The 26,651-nt window shown below is 34.4% G+C and overlaps 3 protein-coding genes across 3 annotated transcripts in view; 1 reads left to right on the forward strand and 2 right to left on the reverse strand.

Annotated features, from left to right (window-relative positions):
- Positions 1-8,312, reverse strand: part of LOC116769126 (neuropeptide SIFamide receptor) — a 55,278-nt gene extending 46,966 nt beyond the window's left edge. The window contains exon 1 of the mRNA XM_032660152.2: positions 7,802-8,312. Coding sequence (XP_032516043.1) covers positions 7,802-8,312 — 511 coding nt within the window. The remainder of the gene's footprint in view (positions 1-7,801) is intronic.
- Positions 1-26,651, reverse strand: part of LOC116769217 (uncharacterized) — a 324,623-nt gene that overhangs the window by 100,399 nt on the left and 197,573 nt on the right. The window lies entirely within an intron of this gene.
- Positions 18,586-22,008, forward strand: LOC133320636 (pyruvate dehydrogenase E1 component subunit beta, mitochondrial-like). The gene is given in 9 exon segments (XM_061529274.1): positions 18,586-18,982; positions 19,455-19,608; positions 20,159-20,192; positions 20,195-20,344; positions 20,454-20,576; positions 20,795-20,896; positions 21,103-21,222; positions 21,513-21,693; positions 21,829-22,008. Coding segments are annotated over 9 exon segments (1,101 nt in total). The 5' UTR covers positions 18,586-18,773; the 3' UTR covers positions 21,857-22,008.

The following is a 26,651-nucleotide window of genomic DNA, read 5'->3' on the forward strand; positions in this document are numbered from 1 at the left end:
TTTTTAACAGATGTTCTCGGTTCTTTCGAATTTGTTGAAATCCAATCTTCCTGAATGTTTACCTTCAAAGCTATCACAAGTGAAATTTCATACAACGTTGGGTTTAAGGCCATTAGAAACAGAGTGTGCTTTTTTGAGATTTCACATATCAGGTTATCTCGGTATCAATGACCTTCGTCAAAACAGAAATATTTTCATATTTTTATATCAAACGGATAAAGCCTTTTGAGAAACCGGTATGTCAATGTATGTATGTAACTTATACGGCTTACCTCACTTCGTTCAGATGTCAATGTACCGAAAATAATAAATTTTGAAATTGACACACGTGGGCCAATGTCAATAACTTTTGACAGCAATTGTTTAGAGTCCAGCATTGTGAACTAACGATCATAAATGAAAGTAAAATCGTAGTACGTGTGTTTGTTTGGGAAGCTGAGTGTTCTCGAAGTGCTTTAATACTACCTCATGTACATTTACCTCTACACATTTCATACAAGTTTTTCATCCGTTACTTCGCTGCTCGCATTTCACAAGGCGAACGAATCCATCCCAAGGGAAGAGATTTTCGGACAAACATTTTTCTATTGAGATCGTATTTGTTACTTTGCGTTATATTAACATATGAGTGTGTGTCAGTTTTTATGTTTAAACTAGATATTCGTATATATATAATTTTTAGCCAATAATGTTAATATAATTGTATTAAATTATCATTCCTAGTAGGTTTTATATACGAGAATCTATATTTTTACAACGTGATAAGTTTTATTGGCCATTAAATGACGTCCACTAGCTATCATTTAATGCAACAATTCGATTGTTCCAAACTTCTCAGACTCTGATGACAACGCAATAAACTATTATTGGACTCTGGAACGCCTCTACTTTATTCGGACTTTTAAATTCGATATCATTGCTTGACTTTAAATTATGACTCGATTCATAAGATGGCTTTATATTTAATTGTATGCTTAGCAAAATTCTTCGATAATAATTATTTTCTCAAATATCAGTGATCATAGTTGTTAATAAGGTTTCCTGCTTGTTATATCCCTTGACAAACGAGGTACAATACTGCGAGTAGGAAACGCCGCGGGTGAATAATACTACATAACAAGGCATTTATTTTATAATAACATCAATCCATTACAATGGCAGCTTGTGCCGTGTCACTAACTGCTCATATAAAAAAAAATAAACTGCTCTATTTTTTCACTCTGAAAGAACAACAACACACAACTATAAATATAGAAGATCATACAAAACAAAAAAAATCTTGAAAAACCGTATTGATTTTGAATGATTATGGGGTAAACATCCAGAACATAAACGAGTATGAAGCCCTTTGTACTGACGATCGGTCCGTCGCTTTGTTAATAACAAAGCTTCAAAGAGTTATATGAATTTCAGGGTTCAAAACCCTTTGTTAACGGAACTCCAGCTGGCATTGACCGCTTTTTTTTGATAAATCTTTGAACGATTTATTGAACATCGAAATGAAACAAATTAATACAATGATATTACTTTACGAGAGTCTGAACGGTCTTTGCTCCCGCGGCTGATGTGTGACTCTCTTACTAACTCTATAACCTTCAGGTACAAATAATACTTTTTCAAGTCAACTTGACTTTGGTATTTCCTTATATTCCTCACTTCTGTTCCTGTGCCTGATCTTAAATTCCATTTATTTCGTTATTATTTAATCTTAACCTTAATAAGACATGTTCGTAAACTTAAGTTACTGTGATAACGACAACATGTATCTGGAGTAGATATTCCTCATTTCAAAGTTTTATTGGCACATTTTAACAGATTGGAAAGTAAATTCGCTTAAATGTCGAAGAGTATAAACTTTTATGTAGAGAAATAGGCATGTCTCCGGCTTCAGCCAAAATAAAAGCTTCAATCACTCCTTATAACATCATTCTCTTCCAGTGAAAGTCTTTTCAAAATCGGCGCAGTTGGTTCAAAGTTTAGCTAGATAGATAGTACAAATAGATACAAAAAAGTATCATGCTATATATATCATGCATACACAGACAGGTATTTATTAAAAATCTATTATTTTAATATTAAAAGAGGTGTTTTATTTAAAGCTGAAAAAAGCTCTGGACGTTAATTAATTTGCATAGAACAATAAACTAGGACCAATATCTTGTTTCACTCTTCAGAGCCTCTTGTATCATGTAACAAAAATTACCTTTTACAATATCAACTGTATACTTATTTATAGTAATTATTTCACAACAATAATATGTCCAATAAATTGAAAAATACCCCACGTACGAGTACAAATACACTTGACAGGACACCGCTAACTTTCCCCCGATAGTAAGTCAATTATATCTTTATCCAGACCGTTCTGCACATTTTCAATCTTAACGCTTTACATTTAAGGTACATATTACTCCTCAGTTTGTTGACCCAAGTGTTGTAAAGTATTATCAAGTTTGTTAATTACCTGGCAATTAAAGTAAGCGAACGTGTACGTAGGGTGAATGTACCAAAGAAAGATAAACACTTTTTGATTGTAGCGACAGCAGCCGGCTAGAATGATTTACATCTATACTTTTGGCTGTTTGAAAACACTAGACTCGGGTACTTCAGGGATTTGGGCGATCTAACATCTAATGCTACATTCAATTATTCAATGAGAACAACAACTGTTATCTAACTGCTACACTGCGAATGAAATCGCGGGAGAGAACTAGTTGTACATCAAAAAGGATTTTTTTGATTGGAACGAATACAATGTTATAGTTTAAAAATAAAACGATCTGAACGTATAAATCGGATAGATAGAGAATGTAAATCAAAGAGTAGAAACAGATGTAGGCGATTGAGTTGGTCGTGACACGCCCACGGGTACATACGTCATGCACGGCTATTAAAAAGTCACGTTTAATGAATATTTATAGGACGAGAGGGAGACATGTTATATATATCCAATATCGAAGGGACGACACGAATAAAAAATCATAAATAGCAGATCAAAATTTAGTTTGTGTTTGTTGATTTAGGCAGTGGGCACTATCTTGCCTGATTCCTTTAATAAGATATAGTTACTAAGACGGATTGTAACTCCAAGTGCGCTCTCACAATACACACTCCAACTTGTGACCAAATAAACCGAGATCTTCAGAACAAAGTCACCGCGTAATATTTTTGTTAAAAACTAGATTTTAGTTTTAAACTTCTATCATCTCTTATAGTTAATACTTTGTAATCATTATTTTTCGTATCGACCAAACGGCTCGACTAATTTATGAATATTAACGAGGCTCGCCTTCCGTCTAAACGATCGACTCCACAATTTCGCCATTTCTGTCTAACCTAATAAATTAATATGAAAGAAGTCATCTTCGTTTAAACTCGAAGTGTTAAAATTCAATGGAATTATTAATGTTCGTTATTCATTGATATCGTCGGAACGTCGAAGCTAACCTCGCCACAGAACACAATATTTTAGTCAAAATATAATCTGTTGTTCGGACAAGTCGAGAGTCGTAAAACAGATTTTAAGCACGCCGAGACGTCTTTGTGAAGTCGTTTACTGATTTAAATAACACACGGACGGCTGACACCAGAATATAGAAACTCTTCATTTATTTAGTATAACAAGGACTAAGGAGAAAAGTTCTGCCCTCAATACATTAGTCGCTTTGAAAATACTGTTCGTATATAAAAATAATTAAGTCTTTTCAGTGATTTAATATATTTTTAGTTTGTGAACCTTTCACTAAGTACCAGAAACTGTTTGATGTCTGACTGATCTTGTTTTCAACTCACTCTATATAAATAATAACTCACACTAGACTTTTTGAAAACAGTTCAAACGATTTTGTGAACTATAAAGTATTTTTATGATTCTTGTTTAATTTCATTTGACGATGGGACTCTGTCTAATGATGATTTCATCGACATAGAATCTTTAACATTTTCTTCTAAATATATTTATGTAATATAAGCAATTAATGTAATACTAAAAACCTTTTTAATCATTAAAACCACACATTACCGTCGGTTCAATGTTCGTTATAAGCCCTTACCTCTGCTCAGTTTTGATTCCGTCAATTCTATCGATTCGGTCGTTTGATAACTTTTGTTTTAATTGATAATGGAATGTTAATTGTATGATAATATAAACAACACTCCTCTGAAATTCTAACAATTGCTCTTAATGTACTCATTTCTATCGATTTTCTACTGAGATGATCTTATCTTATATGTATTGTTATGTTGAAACTATTTTAAAGAAAGATAAAACTATTTACTGATACGAAAATATGCAGTAAATTTTGCCCTACGTGGACAACATTTAACAAAAGGAGATAATAGAAGTACATTCCCTTTTCTTTCAAAACCTACCTTGTATTTAAAACGTACATTGAATTATAATTGAATTTTTGACATCTAGCAAAGTTACATATAAGAGCAAAGTACTCGTACATATAAGAGTTGCACGAAGTAACGCGTAACAATTTTAAACAAAGTCTATTATACTATAGAAAACACAAAGAGTAAATTCATTAAGCGTGCATTTCTGACCTTACAATAAACTCCGAGACTAGAAATGAAATAATTTTTCAAAGTATCTGAAATAAATTGTCAATTGTGGAATATTCTTACCAAAGATAGTTTGAACCTATTTATAATTAATGAGTTCAGTTAACTGACAAGTCCAATAAGTCTACACTTCTGCTGCCAGCGCTGACTTAGGTTTGATCTCTTCAGCAGACAAGTAAGAGAGACATGAAATGCTACAAATCAAATGAAATGACATAGCTTCTTATTCCTCTATTAGAGACCCTCAGGACTTGTCTACTTTTTCAGGGCCTGCACAAAAACTTTTTGCTAAACGAAAAATCGAAATAAGAAAAAGTATCTTAAAGTCCTAAAAGACTTGCCAGCCAAAAACTTCTTATGCGATTTATACACTTAAAATCAAAGTTACACAATGGCTGAATAAAATATCACTTAAAATATTCTTCACAGTGAGTTAGTTATCGTAGTTCACGAGTTTATTTATAGGAGTCAGTAACATATAATGCATTTATGACTCTTACTTAAAGTTTATTATTGTCACGTAACTGGGTATCATTGGCTTCTTCAATGAACTCTACCTGCTTTTTATCGCGACTCTAATAGAGTGAAGTAAAGCGTCACGTTTTCCAAGTGACCGCGGTCTATGGGGTAGGTTTTTTATGGAGCGGACGTAGAAACGAGTTCTGGTGTAAATGTTACTTCACATCTTACTTATGAAAAGTTTTACAGGAAGTTTTTGATAAATTATTTTTCCTACATTTTATTAATGTCCGTTATTCCTGAATGTTATAATGATGTAAGTTTTTTCCGGTCTCGTATTAACTCAAGGCTGTATCGCCTCGACTTGGCGAACTCTGCTCAACTATCGAAAGCCATTTGTCAACAATCAGAAACTCTCTAACGGAGCAGTTAAGCTATTTCAAGCGTTCCGGGAATTGAGACGTTCAGGTAATTTAATTATTCCAACTATTATTTAGCTCGAGGTTGAGTTTATATATCGCATACTTGCAAAATGATCCGATAGTCCTTACTTAAAGATTTATAGAAGCGACCTGTTTATTGAAAACAGATTTTTCTTTACAAGTTCCTACTTTATATCATTGAATAACTTGAATATTAGTAATAATAAAAAAACCTAAAAACGTAAATTTTTTAATTTTCTCCCAATTTTATACCTATCTTCTAAATTTATGAAATGTATGCATGAAAAACTGTCAAAAACTCCTGATTTATATTAAACAAATATAATTCACTCATTTTTTCACAACAAATATATATATTAATAAAGTATATGCATGTCCAATGTATGAGATAAAACGAGCCTCAAATAACTAGCCCTTAATATAAAACACTCTTTGTGAAAGCTTCACTTAAGCGGCTGCAAAGGCGTGTTTTGTACAATGTTGCTGTTTATGCGACACATACACCTATATGTATATTATATATTAATGAACAATAAAACATTAATTGGTGGAAGGTTGCTTCACATCGTACGTTATATATTATAACCAGCACTAGCGACATAAGTTTCCATTCTATGTGAAACAAGTACTCTACCAGCTAATTAGCAGACGTCATTCTCAATCAAATTGTTTCATGAACTTGTGTCCGCACGAGTGTTCCTCAAAGTTTATCATAATTGAAAACAGCGACTTTAACTAGTTATAAAACTAACATCAGCCTGTGTTACCATATTTGAACGTTCCAATGAGCTTTCTATAAAACGTATTCTCTTGCTTTCTAAGGTGCCTATTTCAGAGTTTGCTTAAGAAATTGTAATCAGTAGATTATGCTAGAAGAATTATATATATGAAACACAATATAACATAACATTGGAAACCGAAAAAGTTCTATTGGTTTCTGTAACCTCAATAATAGCTACTTTGACTGTTCTTGAGTAATATCGTTCAGCTATCAATGATTATTTTTCAGCATAAGGTGCAGCTATAGTCCAATCCCAGGTTACAGTAACCTTTGCATTACATGTCACACAATAAATAAGACGTGATTAAATAACAAACCACACCCAAATCAACATTATCACGGATCATTCGTCAAGACAATTTTACATGCAAGCGAGATAATGTTTATAAATTAATTCTTTTGAATAACTAAACTAAGTCAAAAGAAATATAAGTTTATACCATAGAGGTATATGAAGCTCACCTTGGCCTGTTTAATGCAACCCAATGTAAACTAAATGTGTTTTTTTTTAATGACTTTAATTTTAAACCACAAGAACGTTACGAGACGCTGTTAAGGTTGTCAATTCGTTGGTTTATAGCGACTGAAGTATTAATTCATAATATATTCATTCTACTGATCGCACAAATTGTTTACTTAAAAGTGATCTCTAAACAATAAACGTGACTTTATCCAGACAATTTATTCCATGTTCGACTTACAATGTGAAGATATTGAGGGCCTCGAGACATCGTAAATACAATATGGGAGTAAGTGTGAGAGATAAGAGACCGATCAACATTCTATCAACGCTACACACAGGCACGATGTTTACATTAAACACATTATGAATTTGTTAAACTTATACTCAGACAACATTAATTTACAGGATCCAATACGTCTTTGATAACAGATATGCCTTTCATGACAGATATGTCTGAATTCTTAGTAATAGTGTTATAAACATGTGTTCCAAAGAAACCTTCATACGTATATTAAATTGAGCTACTAAAAATATATCCAAACGTTATCCATTAATACAATATATAGTGATGCGTTGTCAACAACTCATGGCACAGAAAAATCACATTAAAATAATATTTATTAAAGCTTCCACAAAAAGGAAATTCACAGGTCTTTCAGCTTAAAATAGATAAGGTTTTAAAACCGGAGAAAAATGCCCTCGACAGACTTGGTAATCTATGAAAAAAATAACTCTGAAACTCACATTCCAAAGTTATTTACTCATACAATTTTATAACATATGTATATAATACATTAAGTGAGTAAAAGAAAATTTTTGTGCATAAAATATTTGATAAATTGCTGTAGAAATATATTTATATACGATTAAACTAATTGCAAATTATTCACACTGCGGCGACTCAACTAATTAAATTAACAATTTAAATTCAAAAATATTAGTAATTGCATTAACATCTTAACTCGTCGATCATGTTCTGTAAAAACCTGATGGCCATGAATAAAACATGCACACGAAATAAGCCCTCGGCTAAGCTTACAAAGAAAAATAATCAGGCCGGTAAGGACCTCTAGATGAAATACTCACGGACAAATATGTTGGACATCAGCGTAGCGGGGAGACAGAAGACTATGACCAAAATATCTGCGACAGCCAGGTTGACGATGAAGAAGTTGGTGACGGTCCTCATGCGAGGAGAGCGGTAGACCACGGCGATCACGAAGCAATTCCCCACCAGGCCAACGACGAAGACGAGCAGGTAGGCGATACAGTAAACCGCGGTCATGGCGCCGCTGTGGCGGTACATGAACTCGCTCTCCAGGCCCAAGTCTGACCTGTTCATAGTTATATTAAGGAGCAGAGAGTGTCTCTCGTCCATGTGGGTGGACAATGGCTCCAGGTCTGGGAGCACGCTGTTCTCAGGAACCAGTTTAGTATTGATGACTTCCATTATTGAATTGGACATGACGTCCACAAAATGATTCCTCGCATGATCCCGCGAATGATTCCTGTGCCTGAAATGATGTTTCCCCGGATGTTGTGTGGAAAAGTTCTGAAAGTCATCCGTGAAGTCACTCAACACTCTTAAAGGCGCCATATTCTCTCAAGTCGTCATAGTCCACGCGCGAAATATTTTAGTTAGAAAAGTACTAAAAGTTCCGAAGTATGTTGTATGCGGGGAACGTAGCGGGTCTACGTCCGGCTCGTGCGGCGGTCGAGCGCCGTCTGAACGTAGACCCTCTACGACGTAGGCCCGTAGATCCCACGCATGTGCATTTTTGGTGCCCAATAAATGTTACATTTTTCGTCTATCATCACCCTTATTCGCTCATCATAAGATTTAAATTGCTCTGTTTAAATTTATATTCTATATTTCCAGTAAGTCGGAAGGCCGAGCGATCGCATCCGGGAGAAGGTTAGCATTTCATGCATTTTAATCACAGCCACAACTGATGGCATTCTCATTGAAAATTTGAATATATCTGATGGCTGTCTATTTTATAGTTGCAGAAAGAGTTCATCTAGACAGGAGTTGATACGGGTTAAACTAATAAAAGTTAACAGAGGTCATATTGAGGAAACACATATAGTATTCAAATATATCATATTGTGCAGGGTAGGATAAAATATATATTAACATATTACCGAAGAATTGTAGGGAAATATTGTTATATACTTGCATATAAATATATCATAAAAATACTGCTTTTTAAATTCAAAATAAACTTAGATTTGGAATTGAATTTTATAGTCCAATCATTTGTTTTCCTGATTAATAAAAAGTATTTCTTTCCATTGACAAAGTGACAGAAAACATTCCAAGCGACAATTTTTTTCAAATTTTACTCGGGATAATATTAATAATACATATATTTTATGGATCTCCTACATTTTTAGATAAAATATTCGCACGCAATCTTTGTTTTCAACTCAATGGAATAATATAAAGCAAGGATTGTATTTGATATATTCTTAATAATTAACTAAACAACTTTCCCTTCGCCTCACTTTTTTCACTTCACAGAATATATGACTTAATTTAAGTTATCTGTAATAAGCGGTGAGATGAGAAGCAATCTTATTTTTTATGTACAAAGAATAAATAAACGAGACTCTTATATGGTCAAAATCAAATTCAAAATATTATCTTTATAAAACTATTATAAAACTTTAATCTAAACATAAGAAATTGGTTTTACTCGCATTAAACTGTTAGAGGAATGCCTTGAGATCTCCACGAAACCAGAACATCTCGGCTAATCAATGAGCTAATATATTAACCAGGCTCGATCAAGGGCATTCCTTTATTACCCGACAGACTTAAAGGAAAAACACCCTTTATGCCGTAGTAATAGGAGTTATAACAGTGTCATACGAACACGTAAGAATGACCCAAAATCAAGGATGCAATAAAGTTTATGGCAGATCACGCTGATGTGACGCCAGGCTGTGTTGTTAGTCTTCATAACCCTGAACCAACATCCGATACCTGATACATTGAGATAACTTTTAACATAAACAATTTACATAACAAAGCTGTGTAGCTGATGCAGCGAAAACTGCTGTTTCGGCAAGAACTTGTTGTAAGGTCATGTAAACTTATGATACATTAAAGAAAATAATGTTATTTACTTGCAGAATCTATAAAAATCTATTTAAGAAGGGACTCATTGTTTACTAATTATTAAAAAGTACTCCTTGTATATTTTTCTCATAATGTTACCTAATATTTTCGCATGTAGCCGTTTAAAATGATAACATTTAATTATTCCTAAATTTAAAAAAATCTCGTAGTTAAATCGAAATTATATTTTTAGTCATGTCGGCGATACTACACTGTCGTTAATTCATCTCTATCTATATTATGAGTTTACTGGAACATAATCTTGAATTTTGGTGAACAGTCGGCGCAATCACTGGAGACAAAACCACGAAGTATCCGCGTTGAAAGCTGGCGTGTGCACTACGGCCCGTTCCCCCGTATATAGAGCAACTTCACGTAGTGTCTGCATCTAAAATAGGACTTTCGACCAATTTTTTCATAAAAACAATAACATTAAAATAATTTCCTATTGAAAATAATGTTCTGTGAAAGGGTACTACCTTAGCACTGAACAAGAAAAAAATATTTAATAAAGACTGAAGAGTAAAAAGAGAAAGATGTTCATTGAACTTTATCGTACGTTAAAGGCTTAGCAAATATATTTTCAATCATATTTGCTAAGCCTTTTTTAAATGGTTATTATGTGACACTGATTGCGTATGACAATTTTTCTCTGAATTTATATATATTCACTTCACCAGTTATTCCTTACAGATTATTGTAGTAGCACTTCAGAGATAGAGATTGTTTTAAAAACGACCAATGGTTATTAATACTTTTTGTATTAATCTTAATTTGAGATTTGGAAATTTATCTGATTACGTATATGTAGGTATGTACGAGAATAGCGCTCGCTTATATTTATTGGTCCATATGACAAATGTCAGATATTTTTTTTAGAGTATTTTATTTTATCGCAAACATCGTGAACTACGACATCGTTACCTAATTCATAATTAATGTAATTTTCATAATCATATATGAAGTAGGGCGATCACAATACGTCGGTTTTATTACTCCGGATAATGAACGACGATCCTCGGTGTCAATGTCGTGTAGCGTCTTTACTGGAATACATACACATAGTTAACATTTCCATCTCGTCCCACATTGTCACTCTATATTCGATTAAAATCTCAACCGATTTCCATCAATCTTCCACTAATCGATGGCTCGTTATAGAAGTTGGTTGTGTTACTTCTTATGCTTATTGTAATCAACCATGTCGCCGACACGTTACACGTATGGTCATCCAATACCTTCAAGACGTTACTAATAGTGATGCTGAGATATTAACGAGCGAGTAATTTTTATATTTAAATTAAAAAAAACGCGTTGTAAGATCTCGATACGACTTATATCAAATATGGCAAATTTTTATGACAAGAATCAATAGAAAATATGAGGACTTCTAGTGTAGAATCATTAAATTTTTAATGCATATAATTCAAATATAGTATGAATAGTTTGTTTACGTTTGAACAAACTATTCTTAGATGTTAACAACTGGGATGCCATCAATATTATTATAACAAGTCTGTAAAGCGAGAACCTTGGAGCAACTTTAACACGGAGTTGTCCATACTGTTCCTTGATACATTCGTTTACTGTTTACAAATACTGAAGAAATACTGTTTACGTTAAGAACACATTTTACAGGATCAGATTAAAACGAGAACAAATATGATGTAATACGTGTGGATTGGTAATGAAAGTCAGATCAACTTCCTCGAAACAAAAGATGTCATTTAACAGTCAGGTTTTAAAGTGCGTGCGTCTCTTATGACATACTTTATTTAATATATCTCTGTGATTTACATTTAATTTCACAAAATTTATTTATTTTCATCAATTTGAACCTTAACTCAATGGCCCACGGATCATAATATTTGAATATCGGCCGGGTCGTCGCACTCTCCAAATTAGTATTGAAATTGTAACATAGGGTTTACCGACATTCGGTGGCTGTTGGATGGAAAATATATATCTATTAACCTTTAGTTAAACTTGTAACACAATAAATAATGTGTCTTTTGTATGCATGAAAATGAAGTAAAGCTTTTCACCACGATATTATACGAGTAAATAAATGAATCATAAATAATATTATATTGATTTTTTTTTTCATTTTTACTTGTTTTAATTATTTATAACACTAAATATCTCTCGTCTGTAGTTCTGTGAAATATCTTTGTATCGTTATTTCATATCCCAGGGTATGACCTTAGATCTTCCATTCTACAATACATGTTTAAGTTATCGTACTTTTCCTCTGTCACTCTTATATTACACTCTAATTAACAACTACTTAATATATTCAGAACAATATTTAACCAGATACAATAAGACTATCAAGGAATCTGGTTGAAGAAATCTATCATTCATATCAATTTCCTGCAAATATATGTCTTATACTTTTTTTTTTATGTAAAAGGTGGCAAACGAGCAGACGGCCTACTTGGTGGGCAGCAGTCACCGACGTCCATGGACATCCGCAACATCTCTGTTGTGGATGCGTCGCCAACCTTGCTCGTTTAAGAAGAGGGAGGGGTGGGAATAAGGAAACGACTGGAAAGGGTAGCAACAGGCAAAGGACAACCGGCTCTCTCACTCATCGGACCAAACGCAGCCATTTAAGACAACTTCTCGCCGGTGTCCTGTGACAGGGTGGTACCACCCCGGTTGAGCCAGCCCATGTTCGATCTGTTGTTACTTGACCACAACTAGTCTCTACCACCTGTAGAATAATAATAGGTCTAATAGAATAATTCCAAGTTTTCTTCTGCTCATAGCCATGTCAACAGCGCCAGTAATTTTTTAAAAAGTGTATCGCTATGGGCCGTTATCAAGAAGTGTGAGAGATCAAGCAGATGTGGTCCAAACTGTATGATGACTATAATCATTATTGAAATCAATAAAAGTAAGTCGAAAGACTCTTTGACCATGACCTTACTTATTTTCTGATAAACAAAACATTTATAATAGAATAATATTAGTGTGTACAGTAAACTTAAACATATCTGCTAGCTTATATCGACGGTCAATTCTCAGGTAGAGGGTGTTATAGGTAAGTAAATATTGTACTAACTTGGCTTACAATCTGAGGTTTGTTTTTACGTATGTTTTAGGAAGTATTGTAAACAATTTCACATGAATACTGACACACACCTTTTGTTCGCTGAATTTTTAGCCAGACACTTTATATATCGTCAGCAAAAAACGCTACTAGTCTAGTATCGTCATCGACACGGACACCTCCTCTTCAGACCGTATTTCACTTTCTTTATTCCTCACGAAAAATTTACAGAACCAAAACAACAGAGTTGATTGAGTTGGTTGGCTGAGAACAAATGTCATACTTTTTCCACAAACGACATATTGATTCAATAAACCAGGTTTCTGGACAGTGGAACTTACAATGTATAAAAAATAAACAAAAAAGTGTAGATGATAAATATGTTTGGAAAGTCCAAAATAAAAGAATTATTAAGGAACGAAATAAAATGTCACAAATCACTAATAAAATGTCTCGTAAAGTCAAAGACTCCGTACGCCTCATAATAGCTTAACGCCTCCATCGTTATATTAATACCTAAATAAAGTTTAATGACAGTTTTATAAATGGATTTAATGAAAAGAAATCTTCTTTAGTAAGTGAAATGAAAGAAAAAGTAAGTCTTATGTTATTTTAAAACAGAAATAAAACACAGAGTTTGTAAGGTAGAACATAAACACACATGATCGAAATAAGAAAAAGTCTTCAAATAATTGATACTGTGAGGTAAAAGGTTACCTTAACACGATAAACCAGATCTTTGACTGTAAGGAGGCTTAACAAATTTCCTATATTTAGAAACAACACAAATCAGTAACTTTTAGTAAGAAGGGCGCGTGAATCCGATTAACATACAACCTTCAATAAAATGCCAACAAAATTGGTTATCCTCGAATGTAGTACAGGCACTACCACAGAGACCAAGCAACACTGGTCCTGCCAGCGTGCTCCAAGACCTAAGTAATTCTTCCCTCTCATACTAAATATTGCAATATTCTGTGTAACAAAATTCGGTGTATTATTTTAAGTGGTGCGTCTCGACTGCTCGTAAAGCTGGAGCGTTGTTCGCGACCTCCATGGGGGGGGGGGGGTCGTAATAACGGAATTTTTAATTTATTCGACCAATAATTTGGGACTTATGAGAATTATCTTATATTCACTTGTAAGAAAATGTTAAATAAGTATTCGAGGATGGATGAGAAAAATGTCTCACTATAGTTTATAGTACTTGAATTTTTACGTTTATTTCTTGTCAGCTTTTGTCGAAGGAAATAAATTGTCATGTTGTTAAAAAAATTATTTCTTTACTAAACAGGAACAATAACAAAGTTCAAAGCAATGTTAGCACATAGTTTGTTAATATAAATGATTGTAATTGTTATTTGAATGTTCATAAATCGATCATCATCTAGAAAATTAATTATTTGGGAAATAAACAAAAACACAATCATAAGACGAAAGAAACATTTTATGAATCGAGCAGAATATTTATTGCGAACATCCTTTACTTTCCTTTTCAGCGCGGTCGGCTGTAATGAAACATGCGATAGACAGACAAAAAAATAGAGATATCGTAAAGATTCACTTTAAGCGTAAAAACCATGACTACTACGATTTTCAGACGGTTTACTCTCAATCAAAATTTCAGCGGATGTTTAGACGTCTATCAGATGTACAGGAGTGGTAAAGGTTACATTGAATTAATAATTTAGCTTAAAACTAATCTCGTCTGCAGACAGATAATTGATGTGCTAAAGGAACCGTTCTGGGCGCATGTTTACATCAGTTTGCGAAACGTCTGGCACCTCAGCTCTAACTGTCGATTGAAATGCACAGCCACAGAGTTGAGTAAAATTTTTAGATACAAAACAGTGACATATCTAAGCATTAAAGACGGAACCGAAAGAATATATACAAATAAAAATTGTTCATCGTAAATATAAAACTTGAATTATATATTTTTAATATGGTTTGACATTACTTTCATGTGACTAATACTTTATTATTTATAACTTTTCACTGATTTCAAGTCTTGCCACACAAAAATATTATGTAGGTAAAAGACGCTTTCATCAGTAAAACAATTTACGCATACAAATTTATAGAAATCGGTTGACACAACTATAAGGTCTGGGAACACTGCTCGGTGTTATTCTTACGGATGTTTTGTCTTTCTTATAACTCAAATATGAAAATGTTGTCAAATACGTTCCCATCAACGTTACACACAAACGCAGGGTCGATGACCCGATCGCTACTTATTTATCTCCTGACACTTCCAAAAATAGATTTAACGGAGAACATTTTGCATAAAATATATTTAGATGTCAGCGTTTTTTGTTACTTTAAATTAATTTAAGAATTATTATGAGTTTATAACAATTAAAGTTTTATTTATAAATAATATAGAAAACTTAATCTTTAATTCATAATAAATACTTATTTTTTTCTCACTACTTTATAATTACATATTAACTCAAATCCGTCTGCCTCTCTTCTAGTATATATAATCTAATTTAAATACTAAACCTGTATAAAACACTAACAATATGTCATTCTATTTAATCTGTACCCTCATTTCGAGTAATCTTTGCAAGACTACGTATAAACCGTTTTCAGTTTCTCTATCATACTCTCAAGTAGATATTATCATCTGTGAAGTTTTTTTACATAAAGGATAAACGTTCCGTATTTATTGTGATGTCTCAAGCTTGTGGTGAAGCTGCTGTTCCGTGTATTTTGTTCCAAACAACCTCCAGTAACCCCGAGAGCGTCTCACGTGCCTACTTCAGCTGTGTCCCATCACTCATCCTCTAACTCAAATGACGTTACAATTTCCGACATTTCTATAGTAACATCGGATATGAGATCTGTGGGTATATTTTTTTGCAATTTTGATGATTATTTTCAAAGCTTCGAATTTATTAATCTTAGTGAATTAAAGCACATCTCGTCTGTACGTGATCACGGCAGCTGCAAAGTAACCGAAACGTCCCTTAAATAAAAGTAATATATATATATAATTCAAGCAAAGCCCTTGAATCATTAAGACTTTAATTGTCTTGCATACTTTGTTTATGAATTGATGCGAGCTTACATCGTACAAGATAAGCAAAAAGGTTAAGTTCTCATGAAACAAACAAAAGTTTAAACTACAACTAGGCTTCTTACAGGGAATCAAAGAACGAAACGCTTCCCGAGTCTGATATCTGAGCAACATTTTTGAAAATTTTCATTAAAATCTATTCAGTATAATTTACGTGAATAACCAAATCACCAACGTTCCCATGTTTAATATTAGTTGATATAATATTATGACGTTCGAACAAAATTTTTATAAGTTGATGGTAAAATATGAACTAAAAAAGATGGTGTTACAATTAAATTTTATTTACAAAACTTTCGTGTTTCATCATCAGCCTATTGCTCGGCAAAGGCCTCTTTTCACATGGAGAAGGTTAGAGCATTAATCACCACGCTTGCTCAAGATTGCTTGCTTGACTTCAAACTTATGATTTGAAATTATAAATCCAAGTTTTCTCATGATGTCTTCCTTGAACGTCTGTCAGTGGTATTTCCATACTATTAGAAATTATATATAACTCGGAAAAATCACATTGGTACTTCCCAGATTTCGAACTCGCCCCCGCATGACTGAGAGGCGGGCCTTGAACCTCCATGCCACAACAACTTTTGTATGTGATTAAGTCAAATAATCTTATAGTTTCAAAAAACATATGAGACAAAATGACTTTCATGAATTAAAATCTGCTGCCCCTGTATAAGTTGTCTGTGGATGACAATAGATGGCGCACGCACAGTGTGACGCTGGAGGCCATGGCGGGTGATATTAAGATTATTTCGTGCATCTTATTGTTATAAAACTTGTAGAAAGATGAGTAAAAGGATATTTTTAAAGAGCGGCCGTTAGTAAGCTTGAAGGTTCGTTTTTTGTATTTTTATTGAAACAACTAATAATGATTATTTTTAAATCCTCCACAATGTATCTTATAATGTATATATGTTAAATTTCTGATTACTGCCCGCTTATTCGATAGTGTTTACCAGTCTCTGTGTGATGGATTTTGGATTATGCCCGCATCTTCGTTAATTTGATTTATTATTTATTTAAATACTTATGTGGGTTTTAGACTAGTTTCTTAATAAAATTATAAAACTTGCTCATCGTAATCGATATTCTAAAATGTATGATTCAAGAACCTGTTTATCAAGTCAAGCTCAATCCTACTTTATAGAAGAGGTCTCATGCTGTCAATAAAGCCTTGTATCGCCTATTACTTTGTGTTTTTAGAAAATATAATGAGTGAATGAATTTGATATAATGAGTTGAAGACACAGATGTTTTTAAGGCTTTTTTGTGTTTTTTTTTTCAAGTCTTTAATTCGTATGTAATATATAATTTTTAACTTCGGTGCGTTTTAGGAGTAGATTTTATTTTTAGTCATTTAATAAACAGACTTATGGATGATGACTAATACTTAAGTTGATGCTTTATTTAAAGTAATATAATCAATAAATTAAAAAACAAATAGTTTCTACGCGGATTACAAGACGGTATAATTTGGCTTTTATTGTTTTCCCTGTTTTAACAGATATTTAAACTTTATAATGCTGTAATGTTCTAAGCTGTAGTCTTCCCTATGTTTTGGTTTTCTAATAGTTATTAATTCTGTCCATGTTTAAAAAAATTCGGAATCTTATATAAAGTAAAAATTATTGTGATCAAATCTTAACGAACGTAAGTAGGAACAAGAAATACACCAACGATTTCCATACAATCACTATTGTTTTGAAACAAGTCATGTGGTCATGATCATGTTGTCATGAACGTGAATAACGCGAAGAATGTTACTTCTTTTGTTTAAAACGAACCATAATGACAACCGACTCCACTGAAAAAGACTAATTTATAGGACGATTTCTGCAAGGACTTTAAAAATGCTTTAAACATTCAAATAATAAACACGAATAACATTACGTTAGACGATGGAGAGATGATAATCATTAATAAGAATAGCTTCGGTTATTAACCCTAATTTAGACTTTGAACTTTAAATTGAAATGGTAGTCATTAGATCTCTTCATTACTATAAGAACTTCATCAAAAACCAAAGACCTTTGTTCTTTTATATCTGAACATCCTCTCTCGGGATAACATAAAATAAACATCGGTCGGGTCGGATGGGGAAACGGTTTAATTTTGCGAGCAACTAATAAAATTTGAAATACTTTGCCGATACGATCCTTAAAATATAGGTCAAGGGCGCACTGACCAACTTATTTCAATTTACAAGTTTTACAAATTATATTTAGTAATCACATTCATTTAATATTTCTATGATATGTAAATATCCTGTTTAAATATTGTTTTCAAATATTATTAATAATTAACTGACCGGAGATCATATGAATATAAATTATAACCCGTAAAAGTCATGGCACATAGTATTGGTTTTATAAAAACCCTTTTTAACATTAGTCATTTAACAATGATAAAATATATATCAACGACTTAATAATCTTAATATAATGAAGTAAATTATATATCGTTTTATGGTAAAATAATTCCAACAAACACTATATTAAAGTAGTAAAAATTCTAGTAGTTAAAAAAATTATATTAAATTTAACAATTAATGCAATAATATATTTTAATAGAGCAACATTACAAACGTCAAAGTCAAGTTTGTCAGCTATTTCAAATTGTCTTCGACCTCCATTCATCCTTAAACCTTCTTCTTGCCGTTTACTCGGTTCTAACACCATATTTTACAGAAATATATATCATTAATATTATCATATTAGTCCAAAAAGGCTTTGAATAAGCCTAATAAGAGTGCTATCATTTATTTCCCACTTGTAATATTACAACTGTAAAAATGGCGTTAAAATCGTCAGTGCTTTTAAATGGGCTTTTTGCAAGACTTTCCCGGCGAAACTTTTCAACATCAAAGACATTATCAGCGAACATGGTCCCTGTTCGTGATGCTTTAAAACAGGCAATTGATGAAGAAATGGAGAGAGACGAAAAAGTGTTCATTCTAGGTGAAGAAGTAGCCCAATACGACGGCGCATACAAAGTTACCAGGTTAGTTTAGACTACTAAAATATTATATGTCTGTTGATTACAATTTAATTTTTCAAAGAGATGTTGTTTTTCATAACGCCACAAGAAATCGAACATTTGATAAAATTCACTGTATGTTACATAACCAATAAATTGTTTACATGAGTGTTTGAATTAATACTTTTTGAAAATTATATAATTATTTAGAGAGACCTAAAATATATACGGTGACTATATCTTATCACACATGTCTTGTTTACACTTGGCAAATATAAGTAAACAGTCTGTTATGATCATTAAATTTTACATCTTTTTATAACTCACATTCATTAGTAGTTTCTATCTTTTCCGGCTTTAAAATACTAAACAACTACACTTTAATCTTAATTATAAATGATGCATGTTACTTATCAGTATTGCAAGTTGTTTTGCTTCACCGTTATGCTTAAACATATGTTCATAAATAAAATGAATTCATACTACTCGTTTTCAGAGGTCTTTGGAAGAAGTATGGGGATAAGAGGGTAGTAGACACTCCGATCACAGAGATTGGCTTTGCAGGTATCGCAGTCGGAGCTGCCTTTGCTGGTCTGCGGCCTATCTGTGAATTCATGACATTCAATTTCGCCATGCAGGCCATAGATCACGTGAGTAGAACGCCATTTATATGAATTTCAGTACACTATAATCAATAATATTAAATTTAACGGATATAGCCACAATAATACATGTGAAAAAGTTCACTGCAATTATCCTTACCATGCATATATTATTATAAATGGACATATAATGTAGGAAATTCATTTATACAATAACTGAGGACATAATGGCTTAATCAGTGAAGCAAAGCGCTAATATTCTAGCATTTGCAAATTCATAATCCGCTTATGTCAATCATTTGTAATGAGTCCATAAATCACACGCACAGATGTATGTTATTGTAATGCTCTTTACATATTCATTAGTAAAAAATAAATATCCTGTAGTAGCAGAATCTATGAATAATAATGAATTGCCTTTATGACTGGATCGTCTTAAGTTCTCGTCACAGAAAAGTCCATATTGTATGCTGATGATAACAACCTAAATGTCATGTATCTGTTACATTAGCTTATAACATACATTATTGGTCGACGATCCTCATGTATTCACTTCCTTACATAATTCATTCCCTTCATCTTATCCTATATATTTCAGATAATAAACTCGGCGGCCAAGACATTCTACATGTCAGCGGGGCTGTACCCGTTCCGATAGTGTTCAGGGGACCGAACGGAGCGGCGGCGGGAGTGGCGGCGCAGCACTCGCAATGCTTCGCAGCTTGGTACAGCAGTGTGCCCGGCCTGAAGGTGCTCATGCCGTACTCCTCGGAAGACGCCAAAGGTTAGATGACAACAAATTTGAATGCAATTCTGTCATAATATAACTCATACTATGTACTTGCACTAGCTAATAGCTTCATACATTTGATATAGCCTCATGTGTGTGTCAGGTCTGTTGAAGGCTGCTATCCGAGACCCTGATCCAGTAGTGTTCCTGGAGGATGAGATTGTCTACGGTGTGCCCTTCCCCATGTCCGATGAGGCCATGTCGCCTGATTTCGTATTACCCATTGGTGAGGTTAAATCAATATTAACCTATATATATATATATTCCATATGATTTCTTCTTCCAAAAATTGTTTCCAGGCCTTAGAAAACGATTTGAATATCCTGTCCTAAATATATTAAACAACTCACTGTATAGAAAAATATCTATTTATCTAAAATACTGTCTGTGTGTATGTGATGTATGTATAAATTAATATTTTTATATGTGAATGTAACTTTTAAGGTAAAGCGAAGGTGGAGAGAGCCGGAGATCATATCACCATAGTGTGTGCGGGGAAGGCGACTCACACTGCGTTGGATGCAGCCAATGAGCTGGCCGGGAAAGGTGGATATTAATATAACATATGATAAAGCATATACAAACAGAGCGTCCTCACGGGTTGAATGTCACATAGGCATATAAACTGTACTGTTCTTTTAAGTTTTCATTCAGTCAACTAAAGTCAGAGAATATAACACAAGCAATAGTAATTAATATGTACTCCATTATGTCACACTCACCGGTCTGTTGATGACACCCCCGTTCTCTAGGTATCGAGTGTGAGGTCATCAACCTCCGCTCCATCCGGCCGCTCGACTTCCAGACTATCGCTCAGTCCATCGCCAAGACACATCACCTCATCACGTTGGAGCAAGGTTGGCCGCAGTCTGGTGAGTCACTGGTTACTATTCTCACAGGGATTTGTCACTGTATAATAGGAACTCCACATAGACGCCGCTCCAACAATAATTATACAAATTAAATTAATTTGAAGGATAAATCTGTGATACGAAAAGCCCACCACATACAACTGGGCTATGGAACAGAATAACCTCGACTAGATCAGATATTCCGTCGCCGAGATCATCTCCGCGGATGGATGACCCGAGTCGCCAGTGTTAGAGCTGTAACATAGTCCCGTGTTCCACACGCCGAGAGCTCAAGTTATATTTGTTCCCAGGTGTGGGAGCTGAGATCTGCGCTCGTGTGATGGAGTCACCGTCGTTCTTCGAGCTGGACGCGCCCGTGTGGCGAGTGACCGGCGCCGACGTGCCAATGCCGTACACCAGGAGTCTAGAGACGCTCGCTCTGCCGCAGCGCGGGGACGTGGTCGCCGCCGTCGCCGCTGTACTAGGGAACAGGTACAGGAATACACCCGCGACACACACACACATACATAGCACAGAGACATAGACACATATTTTTTTCTCAAAGTGGGCAGTAGATGAAATAAGTTTGGGAAGCTCTGCATTAATTGAATATAAATATGCTTACAGAATCAGCGAGGCGTCGGTGAGTCAGTGAGTCAGGGAAGCGGGGCCTCTACCTGTCCGAGGATATTGTAAATATTTATGTTTATATTTATTTATATATGAACGAGCGTCTCACAGACCCCTGTCGCTGTCATGGACATAGATAATTATTAATCATGTACAATAAATGTGTAACTCTTTGTACACTGATTGTTTTCCTTCACCTGAACCTGCACCCGCATATATGGTTACTATACAAGTCAATATATATCATTTCGCTAACTACTACCACTGAGGAGCTTCAATAATATATAGCACTGATACTGCAACAAATACATATAGAAAAAACGTTTCGTAATGAGTTTTTTTTAATATGGGAAAGGTGGAAACATGAGGGATGTTGCGCATGCGTTGCCAACCTTGATTGTGGAAGAGGGAGAGGGAAAGGACAACCGTCTCCCTCACTCATCATCGACGAAACGGAGCCGTTAAAGGCTTCTTCAAGCTGATCTATGAGAGGGTGGTACTTCCCCGGTCGAGCTATAGTAATTTGACCACAGCTAGGATCTACCGCCTTTAAATGATTAAAACTCTTGTGCCAGCGCCGGATATAAACGGACTCGTTACAGTTTGTATTAAACACGGAAAGAAGCTGTCGTACTTTTGTTTTATTGAAAAACTAATTTATTCGTCAATTAATTCTATTAGTTTTATTCAAATAACGTTATTTTTTTATTTACAAAGTAAGCTCTTTAGAAATCACAAAACCTATTTTTGCTGCAAAAACGTTACGCTGAACTGATTGTTATGATATTTAAATATCGAAGTTAGTTTCTCTTTTAACCATCGTCAAATAACGCCAACCGAACAAACTAGATGTCGTTGTACTGATTCTATTTTTAGCGCCATCTCTTAGAATTTATGAGTACTTCTAAGACGTATCAAGTCAAATTAAGTATGTAAATGTTTTTCATGTAGGTAACTAGGTATTATATATTTTTTACTAATTCATAGTAATTTAACAACACAATAGAGAGTAATAACAGTTGTTACTCTGTATTGTACTTTATACAGTTAGGTAACAATGTTCGACTCGGAACGATGAAGACTGTTTCAATTGAGTTGACTGACCTTTCAAAGATCTAAGCTTTAATGGACTGAAAACTATATCTTTATATATAAATGAAATAAGTCTCAGTTTCTAATTTCAAAGGAATTTTCATGAGGAAAAAGTGAAAAAAATGATGTCACGACCGCGTCCATTATAAAATTCTACTCAGGAATTTATAAAACATTAAAATGTATCCAATTGATGTGATTGACTTACAGCGTGGGGTAAGGTAAGTTAACTAAGAGGTTGAGTGCACTTCTATGGAATCAGCCTCACAACCTGAGTAGTGAGTACAAGGATGTGGCATACGTTGATATCGTTAGAAGGATAACTAAATGATAAGTAGAGCCTCAATAACACGAGAGCTTTCCTGACGTTTGTTATAAATACGTTTGAATCAAACAAAAGTATTTCGTCAAATTCGTCAAATTTTAAACTTCAATCCCACAAGACAAAGATGCCCAGAGATAGAGTCACCACTTCAATTCCATAAGCAGTTTATGATGGGAGCACAAAGTAACAGAGTAGGGTTAGGATCAAGTAGGAAAGTCGAAGATACAGATATATTGAAGGCTTTTATTCGGCAAGACTGATAACATCCATGAAATGAGTGGTTACACATAGGAAATTTTTGTATCCCGATTAGCACTAAAATGGCGCAACTTAATTCATGATTCAGAATTGCTAAAGTTTTATCTTAATGCGTTCCAAATGACTCTCCCAGATCAGAGTAATTTACTAAAATTGGGTAAAGGAAAAAACTTGCTATAACTGTGGAAAGGCAGTTGGAACTGCTAAGCATTTGCTGGTGGGATGTAAAGCGCTCTTGGATAGCGGTCAATACTCGCGGCGTCACGATAGGGTTCTGGAAATCATACGTGAAGCGGTTAGTCTTTCGGTAGCCAGAGCGCAAAGGGAAATAACCAAAAACTAGCGATCGATATTTTTTGTGGATAGAGGCACTAGGGCTATAAAAACAAAAGTCAAGCCTTACTCTATCCTTAAAGCGGCTGCGGATTGGACTATAATGATGGATACGTAAGAGAAACAATACAAAATCCCAGACGATATTTGTGCGTCGGCCTCCAGATCAGATATATTTATGTAGTCGCGAATTTTAGGAGGAGGGGCCTACAGTTCCTTGGGAAAACAACATCCCCAGAGACCATGCCATCAAGTTCAATAAATATTACGAGCTCACAAACGAACTCACTCGAAATAGGTTCGTCGTGGATTTGTACGCGGTAGAAATGGGAGTGAGAGGTTATAACGGTAAAATCTCTCTACAATCTACTAAAAGACTGGGCCTGTCCAGAATAATATCAATTCATTCTTGGAACGTACTTCGAAGGCAGCCCTGGTAGGTTCTTTCAAATTTGGTTAGATAAAGAGAGGAGCCTGGACGGTGGAGATGAGTGGTTAACGGACGTTAGATAGGAGATCCTTAAACCTGGGTCGCAAGTCCCAGGCACTGTTGATTGTTGAAGCTCCTCTCCCTGCAACGCGATGGACCCGGCACTCGCACGGTGAATCCATTGAAGGCTTAGAAGTTTCATCTCTGTATTGATATTCGAAACTAATAAAAACCGCCTGTTGTGGTCTCAACTCTTAGCGTAAAGTCACTCACTGTACTTTTTTGTATCTCTGTTAATTCAGAAGCTGTACCTGGAAAACCTTGTGATTCTTTTCTTCTTCTAGGAGCAAAAATTGTTATTGCTAATGAGTAAGCAGAAACATTTATAAAGTACCGTAGCGCACCGAAGCAAAAGCCGCAAAGGAGTGTTTTTCAAGCGTTCGTTAGAGCAATCACATTGAAAGCGTTATTAGCGCCTAGTTTTAACGCAACGGTATTTAGCTCTCGTGCGGATGAGACCTCACAAAAGACGTGAGTTTACCTTATAAAAAAAGATGTTTAATATTACTATATTATTTTAATCTACTTTTTTTGTGACTATAAATCTGCGAGAGCTGAAAAAATATTAGGCGATATTTTTATATATTTTTTTAATTACAATAATTAACTTTTTATTACAATAAGTTGATTGTTAAGTTGGATGTTATTAGATTTTTAAGTTACACAATAACTTGGACTTAAATGTAGATAAACGATCATAAGGAGGTAATATGAAGGTTTCAAATGTGAGCTGTCTGCGCTGGTCTGGGCTGTTTCTGATGAGGACATATATATAATAGGGATACAATGAATTTAAACGCTTAGAGGATTATTGGACATTATATTGTGACTGACAGTTTATAAAAGAATATCATGTCTGAGGTTGTAGGAGTTCCAGCGGTATGAGGTTGAACTTTTGTAGTTCTCCTGAGTATAAACAGTCCGTGCGGTGGTGTCACGTATCGGAATTCAAACGATACGCAAAATGGCGCATGGATCGCTTGCGTGTTATACAGATTCAACTCAATTCTTGTAATATGAAGTTATTGTGATGACAGCAAATATACGTAGGCCAAATATTCTAAATATTTTTATCTAGAGCACTATAAACTTTAACGTTGTGTTCCTGGGCGGTGTGAATTCTTTTAAATTACTCAACACAAAACTCAATAACTAATTGCTGTAGAAATTATGTTAGCAACATGGTCAGTGAACTATAACTCGCTGATACTAACAGCCTAATGAAGTGATGGCAAATACCACAGGGCATTCAATTTTAGTCTCAAATAATACAGATTCCGGTCATGTTCGTTTTCAGGAGAATATGATAACAATTCTTGTAATCATCAATTAAGAAAGGCTTCATCGTTCACACACTAACTAGTTAGACGGTTTAAACCACCCTGTAGCAACAGCAACAGTTATTTTTATTGATTTAATTATTTTGACATAACTAAATCAAGAGATCTTGTGAGAGAGTGAGAGAGTATGTGGGAGAGTGAGAGAGTATGTGGGAGAGTGAGAGAGTGTGTGGAGAGTGAGAGAGTATGTGGGAGAGTGAGAGAGTATGTGGGAGAGTGAGAGAGAATGTGAATAAAGGAATAACATAATTAATAAAACATTTAACTATGTTGGAAGCGATTTAGAGCCCTGCAATACCCCGCAACATACAAGGTATGGATAGAAAAATACGCTCTACGCTAAAGTTGAAGATGTATCATTAAGATTGTACAAACATCACTTTCATTTGTCTCATTTTTTCCGAATCGAACAAATTGCTTAATAAATAACTTATGATTTACTAAACGGCCATAGAGAAGTTAGTGTAAGCGTGACATTGCGTTTTCTTATCAACTGTGTCAGTCGAGCCAGTGACGGAGAACAAATGAGTTTCCGTCGATCTACCAGAGGAAATGTGACGTCTTTTCTAAGTTAATTAAAACCTCTTTCTCAAACCAAACTCAAAACATCAGACATCAGATGATATTGAGATAGATTTACAATGTATGAACTTGTCTCACGAATCCTTCGCGAGTCTACGGTGCGCTATTTGGAAAGAATTACGCACTCAATTTTCTATTTGGAAAAAAGTGTCTAAGTGTACTTTGAAAGTGATAGGACAGTATACTTGGACACTAAACTACTGAGTCGAGACTGACTTCAGAAACTATCTCTGATCTGTAAGTTTTTCACGAATTATATCGAAATCTATATATTCATGTATGTATGTGCAGGTCTTTGTTCCTTCTCTTGTTTATACCTACCCTCACGGCACTTTTTACACTCGTTTTCTTTATTTACAGGGTTTACAGGGTGAGCTTCACTCCATTTTTCAGGTTAACT

The sequence above is a fragment of the Danaus plexippus genome, chromosome 5 (genome assembly GCF_018135715.1).
Source record: "Danaus plexippus chromosome 5, MEX_DaPlex, whole genome shotgun sequence".
Lineage (NCBI taxonomy): Eukaryota > Metazoa > Arthropoda > Insecta > Lepidoptera > Nymphalidae > Danaus > Danaus plexippus.